Below are 16,803 nucleotides of genomic sequence, written 5' to 3' on the forward strand. Positions count from 1 at the left end.
AGGTCGGTTATGGATGATATCTGTGGAAATATGTCGGGTGGCTTTAGGACTAGCCTCACTTACGAAATACCATGTGTAGGTGCGTACGAAAATGAAAATGATACTAGCGGTTAAGTGATAAAATAAAAAATAAAAATAAGTAATAAAATAAAAAATAAAAATAAGTGATAAAATTTTCTCAAATTACATTTCTATACTACTTCAGCAAAAAGCCCCTTTCCTGCGCCTGCTAATGCTTAGGTCACATTTCCAAACCTGGGCCCGGCCGGGCTGTCTGTATGAACGAAAAATTAACAATCCATATCAAGAGTATATAGATATAGTGCCCATGATTATCATCGGAAACGTTTCTGTGTTTTGTTTACTTTTATATCGTACTTTTCGTTCCCAAAAGCTGCCCGGCCGGGCCCCGGTTTGGAAATGTGACCCCAGCATAACAGCCCACCCCATGTTCAAAGTTCAGTCAGAAGGGTTACACGCTATTTGCCGCTTCAAAGGCAGTCAATAGTTTCCTAAAAAAATCCCAGATCAGGCTTGGAGTCATTGAAATACATGAACCAATATTTAACGTTAGGTAATTTTGTGCATGAAAATTTTGTGCATCATCTAATAGATAAGGGATCATGAGGAGGTGGACAGTTAATACTGCACAAGCCGACAGTACCTGTGTCAAACACGTCTGGGCATATATAAAGCATGGCCGAGCGTGACTTACGTCCCAGAGGCCTTCACTTTTGACACTAGACATGCGCAATCGTAAATGTGAACCACCTTATACCAACTGTTATACCACAGGACACGGAGGATCCAACATGGCGGCAGGTCTGAACCTCCAGCTTAAGCGGTTAGACACAGGTGGCCTTTTTCTTAACTTGAGTAACCAGGGTCTGACGTCCATCCCGGAGGAGGTGTTTGATCTCACTGACCTGGAGAGTCTAGATGTGTCCAACAACAAACTCACCAGCATCCCGGAAGCGATCGGCCGTCTGCAGAAACTTGAACGTTTGGACGCTGACGGCAACAAGCTGACAAGTTTGCCACAGGCGATCGGTTCCTTGCAGAAATTGACATACCTGTATGTTTATAATAATCAGCTAACAGAGGTTCCACCAGGGGTTTGTTCTCTGTCCAACCTTGAGGTGTTGAATGTCAGTGACAACAAACTTTCCACCTTACCTCCTGGTGTGGAAAAGCTGCAGAAATTAAAAAGATTGCTCATTCATGATAATCATCTGACAGAGGTTCCACCAGAGGTTTGTTCTCTGTCCAACCTTGAGGTGTTAGATGTCAGTAACAACAAACTTTCCACCTTACCTCCTGGTGTGGAAAAGCTACAGAAGTTGAGAGAACTGTACATTAATGGTAATCAGCTGACAGAAATTCCACCAGTGGTTTGCTCTCTGTCCAACCTTGAGGTGTTAAGTGTCAGTCGGAACCCCATCCGACGTCTTCCCAATGACATCACACGACTCACCAGACTGAAGTCTCTCAGTGTCTCCAACTGTCCGTTTGAAGAGTTCCCCAGACAGGTGCTGCAGCTGAAGACACTGGAGGAACTGTATGCTGGCGGCTGCAAGTTTGACATTGTCCCAGATGAAGTGGGAACCTTACAACACCTGTGGTTCTTGGCATTGGAAAATAACCTCCTCAGAACACTGCCAAGCACCATGAGTCACCTGCACAACCTACGGGAGGTCTACCTGTATGGCAACAAGTTCGACACATTCCCAGAAGTCCTGTGTGAACTGCCTGCCATGGAGAAACTGGACATAAGTAACAACAACATCACCAGGCTCCCAACCACCCTTCACCGAGCAGACAAGCTGACAGACTTGGATGTTTCTGGAAACCCCCTGACATACCCTCCACAGGATGTGTGTACACAAGGGACTGGTGCCATCATCGCTTTCCTGAAACAGGAGGACGAGAAAGGTAAGATTTTGATTATTCAAACGTTCTTGGTAGTGTTTGTAGATACCCATATTATTCAACAAAGAAAAGAAACAGATCTTAATTTGACATGCTTCCATAAAATGGGTTTTCATACATTTTCATAAGCTGAAACTTTTGTGCCCACTGTTAACTATTTCTTAGTACATGCATTGATGGCAGGTATGAATTGTTTGCATTCTGAGATGCTTTACTTTAAGTTGATGCTTACTGAAAGCGTCGTACGCAACAGTGAGCTTCCTTGTATGACTGGTCGAAATCTCTATAACTAGGTGAAAGAACTTTTTGTGTTGCATCAAACGTTTTAACTCTAAACATGTAACTATCAACACAGATGAACTTTCATGAAAGCTTCATTGTATGTATGCTTGTATGATTGTGTGTATGTGCCGCAGTTACGCTACATGTTACAGTTGGTGAAAGCAGAGGATTTTACGGACGTAGAAGTTTGAGTTTTGCTGGTGACAATATTGACCGTTGTTGTACATTTAATGCTACATTGCTAGGTTTTACATCTAACGTTCCATTACTAGGGTTAAGAAACTGACTAGTTTACCAACAGTTAACAATTCGCTTCCCTTGCAGAAACGCCGGATGTGAAGAGAGGCTTGGCTCGCCTCACAGTTGCAGAAGGGCGGCCTCATGCTCAGAAACAAAGTGATGCTGTCAGGAAAACACAGGTACAAGATACTTTCTGATGCGAAAGTTATTTTCAAGTTCAAGTTTAAGTTCATCAAGGTCAAAATCTCTAAAACATTAAAACTGAGTAATGAGTCTCTTTTTACACAACCAAATTCAGCCGATGTTTCGGTGACCGTCTGTCACCTTCCTCAGGGCAATTCTGACTGGTTCACATTGCACTGCAGCACAGGTGTCACTGCTAGAGAGACGGTCACCGAAACGTCGGCTGAATAAAAGTCTTGGTTGTGTAAAACGAGTCTCTTTACTCAGTGACTTACCAACCTGATGAAACTATTCACAGTAGGAACATTAGAATTGTAACATATTTTTTCTAGCCTGCAGGTGCTGTGCCCCTGGTTAAGAAGGGTGGTTCTTCCGATGCGAGAACCCCAGCTGCACTCACGGCCCGGGTTGAGCCAACGGTCCGCACAGACGTGACAAGAGCCGGCGTAAGTAAAATTACATGTATTCCTCCTAATCAGATATTCTTGGGGCCGTTGGACCATCTTGTCCGCCTGTTACAACTTTTCCATTGACGAAAAATGCTTAGAAACTAAATATTATGGTATTGTGGAAGAAAATTAAGACCCCAATTCTCGATGCATTATATACAGACTATCCGAGTTTGAAAAGTGATAACCAAACAGTATCTGACGGTATCATACGTGTTTGTATTAGAGATTGAAAATATTAGAATTTGCAGTTACAGGCAGATTATTCAACTCGTTTTGGCAAATTCCATCAATTTTTTTAGTATGCAAAGTAGTCCAGTAGAGATTACTATGATAGTCATACTCCAAAAGCATAGAACCTACAGAGACGTGAACCATTGTACAAAATCAACTCATGCCTTTCCTTTTTTTCAGAAAAAGTCGGTTTTCCTGTCGTACCAATGGGACCACCAGGACAAAGTGTTGCTGCTGCACGATCGCCTGCAGGAGCGAGGCTACAGCTGCTGGATGGACATCAAGCAGATGGGGGGAGGGGACAGTCTGTACGAGATGATGGACAAGGGCATCCGGGGAGCCAAGGTGCGAGGGGTTTTTTATTGCAACATTTCCTGACTAGACATGGGGACGGCAAACTCAAGTTATATCAACTTAATTTTATGCCGTTACCAACGCAGATATAGGACAAATACAGGACAAGGCAATACTCATTTTAACCTGAGTTAAGTGAGGAAAGTCGTGTTAAGTGCCTTTCCCAAGGGCACAGGATCAGGACTCGAATGTCAGGACTCGAACCCGGGACCTCTTGGCTCTGAGTGGAGCACTCTGCCGTTACGCCATGACCCCAAGTCGAGGTTTGCCAGAGCAGAGGTTGTTTGATTGATTGATTGATTGATTAACTGAATGAATGATTGATTAATTGACGGAGGTAGTGACTGTGATTGATTGATTGATTGATTGAATGTGAGTTATGACTGTTTGAGTGGGTATAGTCCATGCCTTGATATTGTCATTTTTTTAAAACCCGATACCCTTGTAAGGACTAGCATTAAATGATATCTTGAAAATGTATCAAGGAATGATGGTTGCCAGAGAAGAGATTGATTGATTGATTTACGGATGGAGTGCCATGATTATGTAATTTTTTTAAAACCTGATACGAAAATAGTGAAGAGACTAACATCAAAAGATAATTTAGAAATGTATGAATGACATTTTTGTGCCAGGTAAGCCTTTCCAGATTATCTATGAAGGCCTACATTGACTTACCGTTTTTACTTCCTTGGATTCACAAAACAGTAATGGGGAAGTAATGTCTGGTAGAAGTTGATTTAAATCTGCTGTTGTGTGTTTCACCTCCAGGTCGTGGTTAGCTGCGTGACGCCACCATACGCCGAGTCTGCGAACTGCAGCAACGAAGTGGCGCTTGCACACACCTTGAAGACGCCGATCATTCCCGTCATGCTCGAGAAGACAACATGGCCGCCGCCCGGACCCATGTCCATCCCTTTCGCACAACTCATCTACATCAACATGACCAAAAGTCAGGATGACGACCCCTGGAAGGGACCCTTGTTTGAAGAGTTGGTGAGAATGGTGGATGTCTTTGTGAAAAGGGCCTGAAGGCTACGTAAAACAAAGCAATGGCCACTACGAACAACATCATCATGCTAGACTTCTAACCCTATCTAGACCGTTGCTTACAGTAACACCGGTGATGTCATAAAATGACGTCATGGATATTTAAGCTATCCACCATCTTTGATCATCAATCTTGAATTTTGAAAAATAGTTTTTCTTCAGGATAAAGCCTAAAATACATTGAAAATAGACCAAAGACGTTCATATGAACCTTTTTTGTAACAAAAAATGGAAGTAGTGATAAAAGTTTAATGGAAATTACCTGTCTTGAATTTTGAAAAATAGTTTTTCTTCAGGATAAAGCCTAAGATATATTGAAAATAGACCAAAGACGTTCATATGAACCTTTTTTGTAACAAAAAAATGGAAGTAGTGATAAAAGTTTAATGGAAATCTTGGATTTTGGGCAATGGCGTCATCGAATTAGTGTAAATTATGCATTTTTGATTATAAATATTACTTTGAATAAAATGAGATGTTATCAATAGCAGAAACCATTTATAGTTTTGACATAAAACCCATAAGATTCTATTGTTGAAACGAGTTACTAAATTTAACAAAAAATGTCTGTCAGAAACCCGTTGACATGGCAACAGGAAAAATCATTGTCTTATTCTACTGATACAAAATTGTTGCCAACAATATTTGAGTCACCTGTTGGGTGGTTCTAGCGCAAGTCGTTCAGGTACTATTCGACATCAAATAAAGTTGCCGCGGGCAACCTCGAAATGTTGTATGAACTATCAAATAAGGTTTGTGTAGTCTTGATGATGTGTTGATAACTCAACAATGTGAGCATTGGAAAGGCACTAATGCTCGATTAGTTCTACCTGGATCTCCGAGCTATGTCCTTTTGGTGTAATATGGACAGGTTTAGTAGTTTATAGAATAGGACTAGTATACTTGCAGTGTGTGTAGTTTATTGTGACTCGCTGTCCACATTTGGCTCCACTCAACTAGCATTTTAATATTTTGTGGCCAATTCTTTCATTGACCCAACCAGACGATGAACATGGATAATTAGTAGTTTTGTGACTTGCTACCAACATTTTGCTCTACTCCAGCATTGGAATAGGACTAGTATAACGACAATGTTCGCAGTTTATTGTGACTTGCTATCCACATTTGGCTCCACTCAAGTAGGATTTTAATATTTTGTGGCCAATTCTTTCATTGACAGAACCAGACGATGGGTAATCAGAGGTTAAATGTGACTTTTGCTCGACTCTAGCATTCCACAAAATTGTGCTGTATATACATGTAAACTTGGTAGGTTTAGTGTTTTTTTTAAATTCGGATAGGACTAGTATACGACACTAGTGTTGACTTCGTAGTTTTTTGTGACCAACATGCATTTTGCTCTACTCAAGCATTTCATGATATTCTGCAACCAAGTCAAGTCAAGTGACAGCTGAACATGGATTTAAGATTCATATTCATGGTGTGATTAGGTCATATTTGTTAGACAATTTTTCTGAAGTCGCAGAATTGTGTTAATTACTTGGATATGAGCCAAGCGAGGATCATTGAAACTATAATAGTCCAGCATTATAGAATATGAAGGATAAAATATACTTTGAGTCAAGCATTTTAGGGTTGCTAAGGATCTATATTACAATGCTGTTACGTTTCTGGCAAGGAATTTCATTCAATAATTGAGCATTAATATTGTAAAATTGTAAAAAGATTTCACCATGTCATTTTTTTTTCAAAATCTCAAAAGAATTTTTAACAATACATGCGATAAACAACGAAAGTTAGACTAGTGCTTAAACATGTATTTTCTGCATGAATATTGATTATGATATATTCATAGATTATTATCTATCAATGAACCTTCCACAGGCGTCTTGTGCTGATGCATGGCGGCTGTCCACAGTTTTCTGTTCTCAGCACAAGACCTTCATATATCATATTATCACCAGGTATATTATATTACATAATTCTAGCTAGAAACGTTCCTAAGAATAATCTCCAAGCAGATCCTAGGGTGGCATAAGACTGTATCAAATTGGCCATGGAGATTCCAACATGCCACCTTCTCTGGAAAATTTGATACTGCATTATGCCACTAGGATCTGCTTGGATATTACCTAAAGACACACGAAAATCATATGTATTGTGTGTTTGCTAGAACTAGGTGTTATTGTAAGCTTGCAGCTTGCAGTTTTGGTCTTTCTCGCTGCTAAAGAGATAATAAAACTTTGTTGAAAAAACATCTGACAATGTTTCATTACTGAAACTCGACGAATATTATGTAATGTGATTTCATCATGAGGCTATATTGATATATATTAACCCTATCTAGACCGGGCTTTTTTGGGCTTGGTGGGACCGGGGGGGGGGGCTCATTCGGCCCCCCTCAGAACTCGAGAACGGTATATCGTAGGACCACCAAATTTTCAGAGGATGATGTACTAGTAAAAATTTATCATACGTTCAATTTTTATGTCGTTGTGGCGTAATATGACGTCATTATGACGTCATTAATGTGATTTTATTGGCCAAAACCGTCTAGATAGGTTATTCCCTGAAAACTAAACAGTATACGACATAACTTTACCAAAAGTGTTTATGACAGAATATTAGGATGTACTAAGTCTTATGTTGCCCATAGCAACACCGGTGACGTCATAAAATGACGTCATACATATATTACATATCCGCCATCTTGGATCATCAATCTTGAATTTTGAAAAATAGTTTTTTTTTCAGGATGAAGCCTAAAATACATTGTAAACAGACTAAAGACATTCATATGAACCTTTTTTGTAAAAAAAAATGGGAGTATTGATGAAATTTTAAGGAAAATAAGCTGCATTTACCTGATCTAATGATATGGTCCGCCATCTTGGATTTTGGCCAATGACGTCATCAAATTAGCATAAATTATGCATTTTTAATGATAAAATTTACATATAATTATATGTGATGTTATTAATGCTAGAAACAATGTGTAACTTGACATAAAACCCATAGAATTCTGTTGTTTAAATGGAAATAATTAAATTTGGCAAAAAATGCCTGTCAGAAACCCGTTGCCATGGCAACAAGAAAAATCATAATCTTATTCCACTGATACAGATTTGTTGCCAACAATATTTTAGGAAAAGTCACCAAATTTGGCGGTTCTAGCTTTTAGCCGTTCAGACGCTAGGTGACATCAAAGTTGCCGCGGGCACTTTAAGCCCCCCCCCCCCGGTCTAGATAGGGTTAATTTATCTAGAATCCCCAAATTTTAATAAAGAGTTTACTTTAAAGGTGGGGAATCCCTTCTGTGATGCAATAACTGTACTTAGGAAAGGAAAGAAATGGGTACAGGCTGGCCAATTTGATACCGTCTTACCCCACCAAAATATCTGCTTGGAGATTACTTAAAGAGTATAGTCTGCCTCTTTCCACTTCCCAGCCACCTCCCGAAGCCTGGTAGAGGCTACTCAACAGAGGCTATGAGACTCGGAACATGTGATTAAACCACTTAGGGTTTCATATATCTACCTCTTTCAAACAAACGTTGTTGATTTTGGTGGGTCTTTGACAGTTTATTCAAAGCTAATTATATAAAGTTTCCGCGCTCAACTGCACAGAGTCAACAGTGTACCCAGCGAGGGCCGTTTGTGCGGAGTCAGAGAGACAACTTTGTTAATCATGAAAATGTGAAAACAAACGACAACAAGGATTCTCCTGCTATCCTCATATTGTACCATGTACAACTGTCGTGTACAGAGTTCATTTATTCACTATCGAGTCTGTCTCCTTTGAAAGTGTTGATTTGGTTGTGTTCAATCCTTCCGCAGCCTAAAAATACACCCCGAGTGCCTGACGGGCACAGTGCACAGTTTGACACGCCCAACACTACCTGTGTCAAAGGTGGCACGAACAGTGAGCTAGTTACCTGTCCGCCATGGCAGCCCGACCAAAACAACACACCGTCTAACTTTTCTACTTTCTTTAAGCTGAAATCGTCTCTCCTGTGCCACTCTTTCCTTTATATTTAAGAATGCGGTAATTTTGCCTTTCTGTTCTTACTAAATGTAGAACAGGTAGCCCAGTATTCACAAAGTTACAACTACAGACATATTACAAACATCCTTTGTACGTACTGAGGTTGACAACCTTGCCGTCATGCACCGTTAGCCAGTCTGTATGCAGGAATTTGTGCAAACAACCCGCCTACTGGCAGTTGGCGTTCTCAAACAGGTAACTAACAAGTGAGGTCGAACACAACAAGGGTGTGCAGGTATGTCATGTTACTTTCTGAGATATAGCTTTACGACTATGTACGTGTACGTGTACGTGTAGGTAACATTTTATTGTTAAAAGTACCTCTGTCTGAATTGTTGCAGCAATCCTTCCTGTTGCAATTCCTACTTCTCAAAGCCTCCCCCCAGAACGAATCGTTATTTTGTGAAGTAACTACTCTGATTATCGATCTGTGTTGATACTGCTTCTCTCCTGTTGCGACGATTAACAGGCTACTACAAAAGTGTCTTCCACAAACACGTCAAAGGAACACTTTTCTACCTAATTCGCCTCATATGTTTGTTAAGTTAACATTGCTAAGGGTGCCCACCCTCCCGGAGTTAGCAACTACACAGTAACACGTATGTACAACAGGTGAGCTTACTGTAAGCATTCTTTTACCCATTATTTTTATAGGTTTCGTGAAGAAACGTCTAGTTATCAGTACAGTATCTGTGTTCCAACTTTTATGGCTCATTTTGATACTAGTTTTTTTCGACAGGCATTTAATAGTTGAACCGCTGAAAGGGTTTCGTACCTCACGTGACTTGTGGAGAAAAGCTAACTGTTAGGGAAATGCGCATGCGTTGGACAGAGATATCTACGTTGAGAGGACGTGTAGTTGGTTAGAGGAATCGTCTGCTGGAAGCAACCCTAGATCCACGAGGATGGGACGAAGTTGACTTGGTTAGCGGAGGAGAAGAAACCAAGAATAATATTGCATCACCTTTTCTTCGTCACCCCGAGTGTTAAAGCCGTAAGTAATCAGTACCTTGTAGTTTGAGTAACTTTACTTGTACTTACATATACAGATAGTCCTGGTGTGACTGGTAGGAATTGGAGATGGCATATTCTTTAGCAAACTCTTGACATTTCCACCGAGCAGTGTCGCACAAAGGCTCGGTAATGCATTGTAATAATAATACTTTTGTATATTATTTGAACAGTGAGTATCCTTACTTTGTTAATACAAAATTAGGTATTTATGAGTCACTCTACCTACACACTGAGTAGTCCTGGTGTCACTGCTTAAAATTCAAGATTTTTTTTGTAGCAAATTGTTCACTTTTTCACGCCTAAACCGGCACCCCTAGTACCCCTATGTTTGTAACATTTGGTAGCGCAGCTATGTTTGTTCAATGTACCTGGCGCCACCTCCCGCTGGGGTTTAAAGGTCAAGTATGGATAACGTCAGCTAGAATAAAAAATCGGTTGTAAGTAATGGATTAAAACATTTCGGTTGCCTTTAGGACTAGCTTTACTTTCGTATATGTAGGTTCGTACGAAAATAATGCTAGGGGTTAAGTGTTTACTTATATTTGTATACTACTTCAGCAAACACCCCATTTGCTGCGCTAGCCGACACCCCCCCCCCCGGTTCAAAGTTCAGTCTGAAGCGTCACGCTCTTTTTAGCTGCAAAGTCGATAGTTTCCTGAAAAATCCTAGATCAGGCTCGCAGTCATAGAAATAGATGAACCCTTATTTAACTTCGAGTAATTTTATGATCCATCTAATAAGAACGTTCCCTTTTCCAAACAAACATGAAACTGGACTAATTATAAAGCAACACTGATGTCCACGTTCAAGGTTCATAAAGCATAGTCTGGCTTTCCTCTATTCTTTTATTCATGGCGTGATTTCCTGACGTCACAAGGGACTTACCTTTGACACTCAGGGCATGCGTAATCAATTGTGGACCACCTTATTCCACAGGGAACGGAGGATCCAACATGGCGGCAGGTCTGAACCTCCAGCCTCAGTGGGACGTCGACGGTCGCCTTTTCTTGGACCTGAGTAACCAGGGTCTGACGTCCATCCCGGAGGAGGTGTTTGATATCACTGACCTGGAGCTTCTAGATGTCTCCAACAATGAACTCACCAGCATCCCGGAAGCGATCGGCCGTCTGCAGAAACTTTACCGCTTGGGTACTTCCGGCAACAAGCTGACAAGTTTGCCTCAGGCGATCGGGTCCTTGCAGGAATTGACAATGTTGCTGATTGATGATAATCAGCTGACAGAGGTTCCACCAGGGGTTTGTTCTCTGTCCAACCTTGAAGTGTTGAGTGTCGGTAACAACAAACTTTCCACCTTACCTCCTGGTGTGGAAAAGCTGCAGAAATTGATAAAACTGGTCATTTATGGTAATCAGCTGACAGAGGTTCCACCAGAGGTTTGTTCTCTGTTCAACCTTGAAGTGTTGAGTGTCTTTAACAACAAACTCTCCACCTTACCTACCGGTGTGGAAAAGCTGCAGAAATTGAGAGAACTGTACATTCATGGTAATCAGCTGACAGAGGTTCCACCAGGGGTTTGTTCTCTGTCCAACCTTGAGGTGTTGAATGTCGGTAACAACAAACTTTCCACCTTACCTCCTGGTGTGGAAAAGCTGCAGAAATTAAAAAGATTGCTCATTCATGATAATCAGCTGACAGAGGTTCCACCAGAGGTTTGTTCTCTGTCCAACCTTGAAGTGTTGAGTGTCAGTAACAACAAACTTTCCATCTTACCTCCCGGTGTGGAAAAGCTGCAGAAATTGACAATGTTGCTGATTTATGATAATCAGCTGACAGAGGTTCCACCAGGGGTTTGTTCTCTGTCCAACCTTGAGGTGTTGAATATCGGTAACAACAAACTTTCCACCTTACCTCCCGGTGTGGAAAAGCTGCAGAAATTGAGAGAACTGTACATTCATGGTAATCAGCTGACAGAGGTTCCACCAGGGGTTTGTTCTCTGTCCAACCTTGAGGTGTTGGATATCGGTCCAAACCCCATCGGATGTCTCCCCGATGACGTCAGACGACTCACCAGGCTGAAGACTCTGGACGTTGTACGCTGTCAGTTTGAAGAGTTCCCCAGACAGGTGCTGCAGCTGAAGACACTGGAGAAACTGTATGCTGGAGGCTGCAAGCTCGACACTGTCCCAGATGAAGTGGGAACCTTACAGCACCTATGGTACTTGTCATTGGACCATAACCTCCTCAGAACCCTGCCGAGCACCATGAGTCACCTGCACAACCTACGGGAGGTCTACCTGTATGGCAACAAGTTCGACACATTCCCAGAAGTCCTGTGTGAACTGCCTGCCATGAAGAAACTGCACATAAGTAAGAACAACATCACCATGCTCCCAACCGCCCTTCACCGAGCAGACAAGCTGAGGGACTTGGATGTTTCTGGAAACCCCCTGACATACCCTCCACAGGATGTGTGTGAACAAGGGACTGGTGCCATCATGACGTTCATGAAGCAGCAGGCTGAAAAAGGTCAGACTATTATTTGGTTGGACAGCAACTTTTTTGTTATTATAAAGATTTTGTCCTTTTCCATAATTAAGAACGGCTTAAATCAAATAGGTTTATTTCTTTGGAACGGATACCATTGTATTAGCACGCTGCTATTTGTTGACTGGCATTCATCTGCTTTTAACTATTAGAAAGTTGGTGTTTGAAGTTTTGTGAAGATGTTGTGAGCAACAAACACACATCTTCGAGTATAACAGAGGATGGCAGATGTTGCTTTGAGTGTCATATATTCTATATAGATAATGATTAACAAACCCTGATAATGTTGTATTTTCCTTGTTCAGATGAGAAAATTCTTCAGGCTTTTAACCGTCTGTCCGTGAAGGTGACGCAAACCCAGTGGAAACCGCTCGCCCGGAGCCTAGGGCTCAGCAGCTCGGAGATAGAGTCCATCATCAAGGTGACTTTGCACACATGCAGAGCTATAACAAATACCTCACTGATAATCCTCATGAACATGATATGTTCAACTGGTATTATTGCCATTCAGAGTAATTCAGCAGTTAAAGGTTTCGTCATCTACTTACCACATGTTAGGGTCCTATTTCCTTGCAATATAACACATCACTATCGCACAACTACTTTTCATGGAAAGAGGCGCTAAAACACATCATTTCAAGTAGAAAATTGTCGCCTGTTATTCAGGCTTCCGCCCCAGACGACGTTCCTGAGCAGGTGTACCAGACCCTGGTGAAGTGGAAAGAGAAGGAAGGTGAGGCGACCACACTTCCCGCCCTGCAGCAGCACCTGAGAGATCTGGACTTTCACCAGCTGGCAGAGCTGCTGCCACAGACACCCGGGGTGGGTTGTATGTGATTAGTCATCTTCAGTTTTATACTTCAATTTGAATTTGAAGGGAAAAAAGTATTCAATTAAATAACATAGTCTTGCCAGTTGTCAAATATAATGTCCTACATGTAGGTACATGTAACAAGCTAATGCTGTTAAACTAATGCACAAAAAGCCATACTACTATTAGTATCATATTGTTGCGCACTTGCCATCTGCAATGTCCTCACAAAGTCAATTGTACTTGTAGCAAAAACAATTTTTTGTCACCATTTCTTGGATGTAAATGTTATTTCCAATTTCTTCCAAAAGAATCACTGATATGTGTTTACACCAGCCGTCCTAAAATGTAGGGCTTTACATTTGCGTTTTGCTTGACTTCACAGGAGGAAAGACCGAAGCACCCATCTGAGACCGACAACAGTAACAAAGGTCAGACTGTATCCAAACTTTTTAGCCCAGCTACCTACACACCAAAAATGATGAAAATACATTGTAAACCATTGGTATATATTAAACATCGATCTTTAATTTACTACATTTGCCTCACATTAGGGTTTCACATGAACCCATGAAAGTATTCAGCATTCGCCTCACTAATTTGTGCAGAACAGTGTTAATCTCTATATGAGTTATCTGACTTACTCGATCTGAGAATTATAAAAAAAATTATCCAAAAAAAAATTATCCAAAACATTCTTCGAAAATACGACAATCATTCAATTTCACTACAAATGTATCATCATAACAATAATAGAAACCTCTAAGAGATCAAAGATATGATTTTTTCGCAAAGACTTTGACTACCCTAACACTTTTCAAGGACACAAACTGACATCAGCAAATTACGGCCACTTTTGTTTGACTAAGGTACACGTGACGAAATTTAAGAAAAACTGTGGAAAAAATCAATTTAATAAATACAATGTTATGCAAGACGCTGGGCCTCTTGCCGAAGACAGTTTTTTTTAATTAAGCAAACCATAGAACATCTGTCCTTAAATTAGAAAAGTGAGTTGATTTGCTTTGAATCACTTTCAGTATCTGGAAGCCATCCTGTCGTGTTGATGCTTAATGACGAGTATGGTACTGCAAAGGGGGGCATATCCACCATCCACCGCCAGATGGGGCGCTGCCTGGTTTCCAAAGGAGCAAAGGTCTACAGTACAGTCCTGGATGCCACACCACAGGACAAGGAAGATGCGAAGAATGATGGGGTGAACCTGATCTTCCCAACAAGGCAGGAGGGAGACCCGACCCCGTCTGGCCTTAACTGGCTAACCTGGGAGCACTGGGGGCGTTACCCAAACCTGCCTGCAGATGTGGACTTCATCGTCGGCCATGTCCACATCACAAGCCGTGCAGCAAGGGAGATCAAGAAGGGCCGCCTTCCTAATGCCAAAGTCGTCCAGGTCACTCACGTAATCCCAGAAAACGTCATACAATACAAGGAAGGAAGAGAGTTGAGCATAGAAGAGGTGATGAAAAGCATTCTGGAAGACCTGGAGGATGCTGATGTGATCGTCTCCGTGGGCCCACGCTTGTACGACTACTACAAAAGCGAGACAAGAGACGAAGAACGTAATAAAGAGTTTTTGCCTGAGCCGTCCGACATCTTCATGAACACGCCCGTGAAATACGTCGACACGGATACGAAAGTGGTGCTGTCTATCGGCAGGGTCAAAGGCGTGGAGAGGCTGAAAGGCTACGATCTGGCTGGGAAGACCATGGTCAAGGTGATTGAACGGCTGCCCGACACAATTTGGCGAGTCTGTGGCATCAGTCCGGACGATTTCCCAGAAAGCAAGGCACTCATCGAAGCCAACATGAAGAGGGGTAAAATCCACTTCACTCCCCTGAAGTACTGCACACAGAAAGAGCTGTGCAAAGAGATGAGCAGAGCCCATGTCGTCCTGATGCTGTCACGTGCAGAGCCATTCGGACTGGTTGGTCTGGAGGCCATTGCTGCAGGGGTGCCAGTCCTGGTCTCCCACAAGTCTGGTCTGGCCAAGTTCTTGCAAGAAAATCCCGACTTCGAACGTCCGATTGTAAGGATCGAAGATGATGATGATGATGAAGCTGCACAAGCACTGGCTAACCGCATCATCAATGTACTGACGAATGGAAAAAGGGAGTTCGACGCTGCAAAAATGTTGAAGGAAAGGCTTTTGGCATCCAGGTACTGGGATGAATCACACAGCGAGTTCGCCAAAATATTTGGCCTCAACTGAATTTGAATGTAAAGTTGTTTGTTCACAACCACAGTCTTCAATTTTACAGGAAATGGGAATGACAAAGAAATAGAATCAATGTAGAGTTTGACCATCCAATCATGTAGATCAAAAGCAACGATGAAGCCGTCAAAATGTTGGCTTACTTGACTGGAGCAAACATAGAACATGGCTCATTCAGCCATGCATACATGCCCCCCCCCCCATCCCAATCGCTCAATGAAATAGCAACAAATCATCAAGGTTCTTAAGAATAAAGGAAGGAGATTGGAGGAAGAAACTTCTGGAGTCATTCTGCTGAACAGTTGCATCATCACATCCTGTGCACTACGTCTTGCAATTCTGCTGAACAGTTGCATCATCACATCCTGTGCACTTGCAATTCTGCTGAACAGTTACATCATCACATCCTGTGCTCGCGCAATTCTGCTCAACAGTTGCATCATCACATCCTGTGCACGTGCAATTCTGCTGAACAGTTGCATCATCACATCCTGTGCACTTGCAATTCTGCTGAACAGTTGCATCATGACTATGTACCATTTCTTGACAGAACTGATTAACTCTATATCAATAGTAACTAAAGTCAGTGTTCCTTTTGTAAATTGTATTGCACCAGATGTGATTCAAATGTCATCCATTACCCTATGTGCAGTTAACACATAACCCCCAGTATCAGAGCAAAACCTGATGTTGTCCCATAGACCAAGCCAAGTCGTGAACACATCCAAACCAGTGGAGGCGGCTCTTGATGTTATCTTCACCAACGTCAAAAAGCACTACATAACAGCACTCAGCAGAAGGATTTAACCCCCTAGGTAGAAGACTTTAGTGATCACTGTCTGATGACCTTCAAGCATTCCCAGCAAACCAAACAAGACCCGGACTGTTATGATTTACCGAATGTCAGACTCCAAAAAACCTTGGTCACTGGATTGTAACCAAGAACATTTTATTCATTTTCAGTACTTTTTGTATTTTATTACATTTCAAACTTTCAAGAGATTTGTAAGGGTTTGTTTAATTTAAAACTAATGTGTTCTAATGTAGTATAAATTACTATAATTAGTATACATTTGTAAGGGGCGTTTTTAAAGAAACATATACTAGTCGTACAAAAAGAACAAATCAAAATCAAATTTCATATTTCAGGATTTTAATTCGTATTTACTGAATTCAAATCTAAATCAAATTTTTGTTCATTACTATGATTGGTACATGTTTTACGTACGTAATTATGCTTTCAAAGACATGGCTTTGAAATATGAGCAACAAGTCAGTCCTGTCTTCTGAATTAAAACATCTTGTACATTAGTGGATGTATGTTTGCTTTAAAAGATGTGTTTTCCAAAATGGAAAGTTACGTGCTAAGAAATATCCCTATTGTGAATAAAATTTTTATGGACAAATCATTCTGTTGTTTTGAATAATTTATACTAATCTAATTATAATTCTATTACACTTACAATAAGCTTTCTGATAACACTTTTACAACCTATAGTATCAGTAGGTAATT

General features: G+C 41.2%; 1 protein-coding gene across 1 annotated transcript; it reads left to right on the forward strand.

Annotated features, from left to right (window-relative positions):
• Window positions 1–812: 812 nt before the first annotated feature.
• On the forward strand, window positions 813–15,435 carry LOC109477894 (leucine-rich repeat and death domain-containing protein 1-like). Its single transcript, XM_019779358.1, has 6 exons — window positions 813–1,415; window positions 10,875–12,228; window positions 12,552–12,667; window positions 12,913–13,068; window positions 13,443–13,488; window positions 14,098–15,435. The coding sequence occupies exons 1-6, from the start codon at window positions 813–815 to the stop codon at window positions 15,285–15,287; spliced, it is 3,465 nt and encodes a 1,154-aa protein (XP_019634917.1). The 3' UTR covers window positions 15,288–15,435.
• Window positions 15,436–16,803: the final 1,368 nt, after the last annotated feature.

Source organism: Branchiostoma belcheri, unplaced genomic scaffold (assembly GCF_001625305.1).
Source record: "Branchiostoma belcheri isolate BF01 breed outbred unplaced genomic scaffold, Haploidv18h27 scaffold105, whole genome shotgun sequence".
In the NCBI taxonomy this organism is placed as follows: Eukaryota; Metazoa; Chordata; class Leptocardii; order Amphioxiformes; family Branchiostomatidae; genus Branchiostoma; species Branchiostoma belcheri.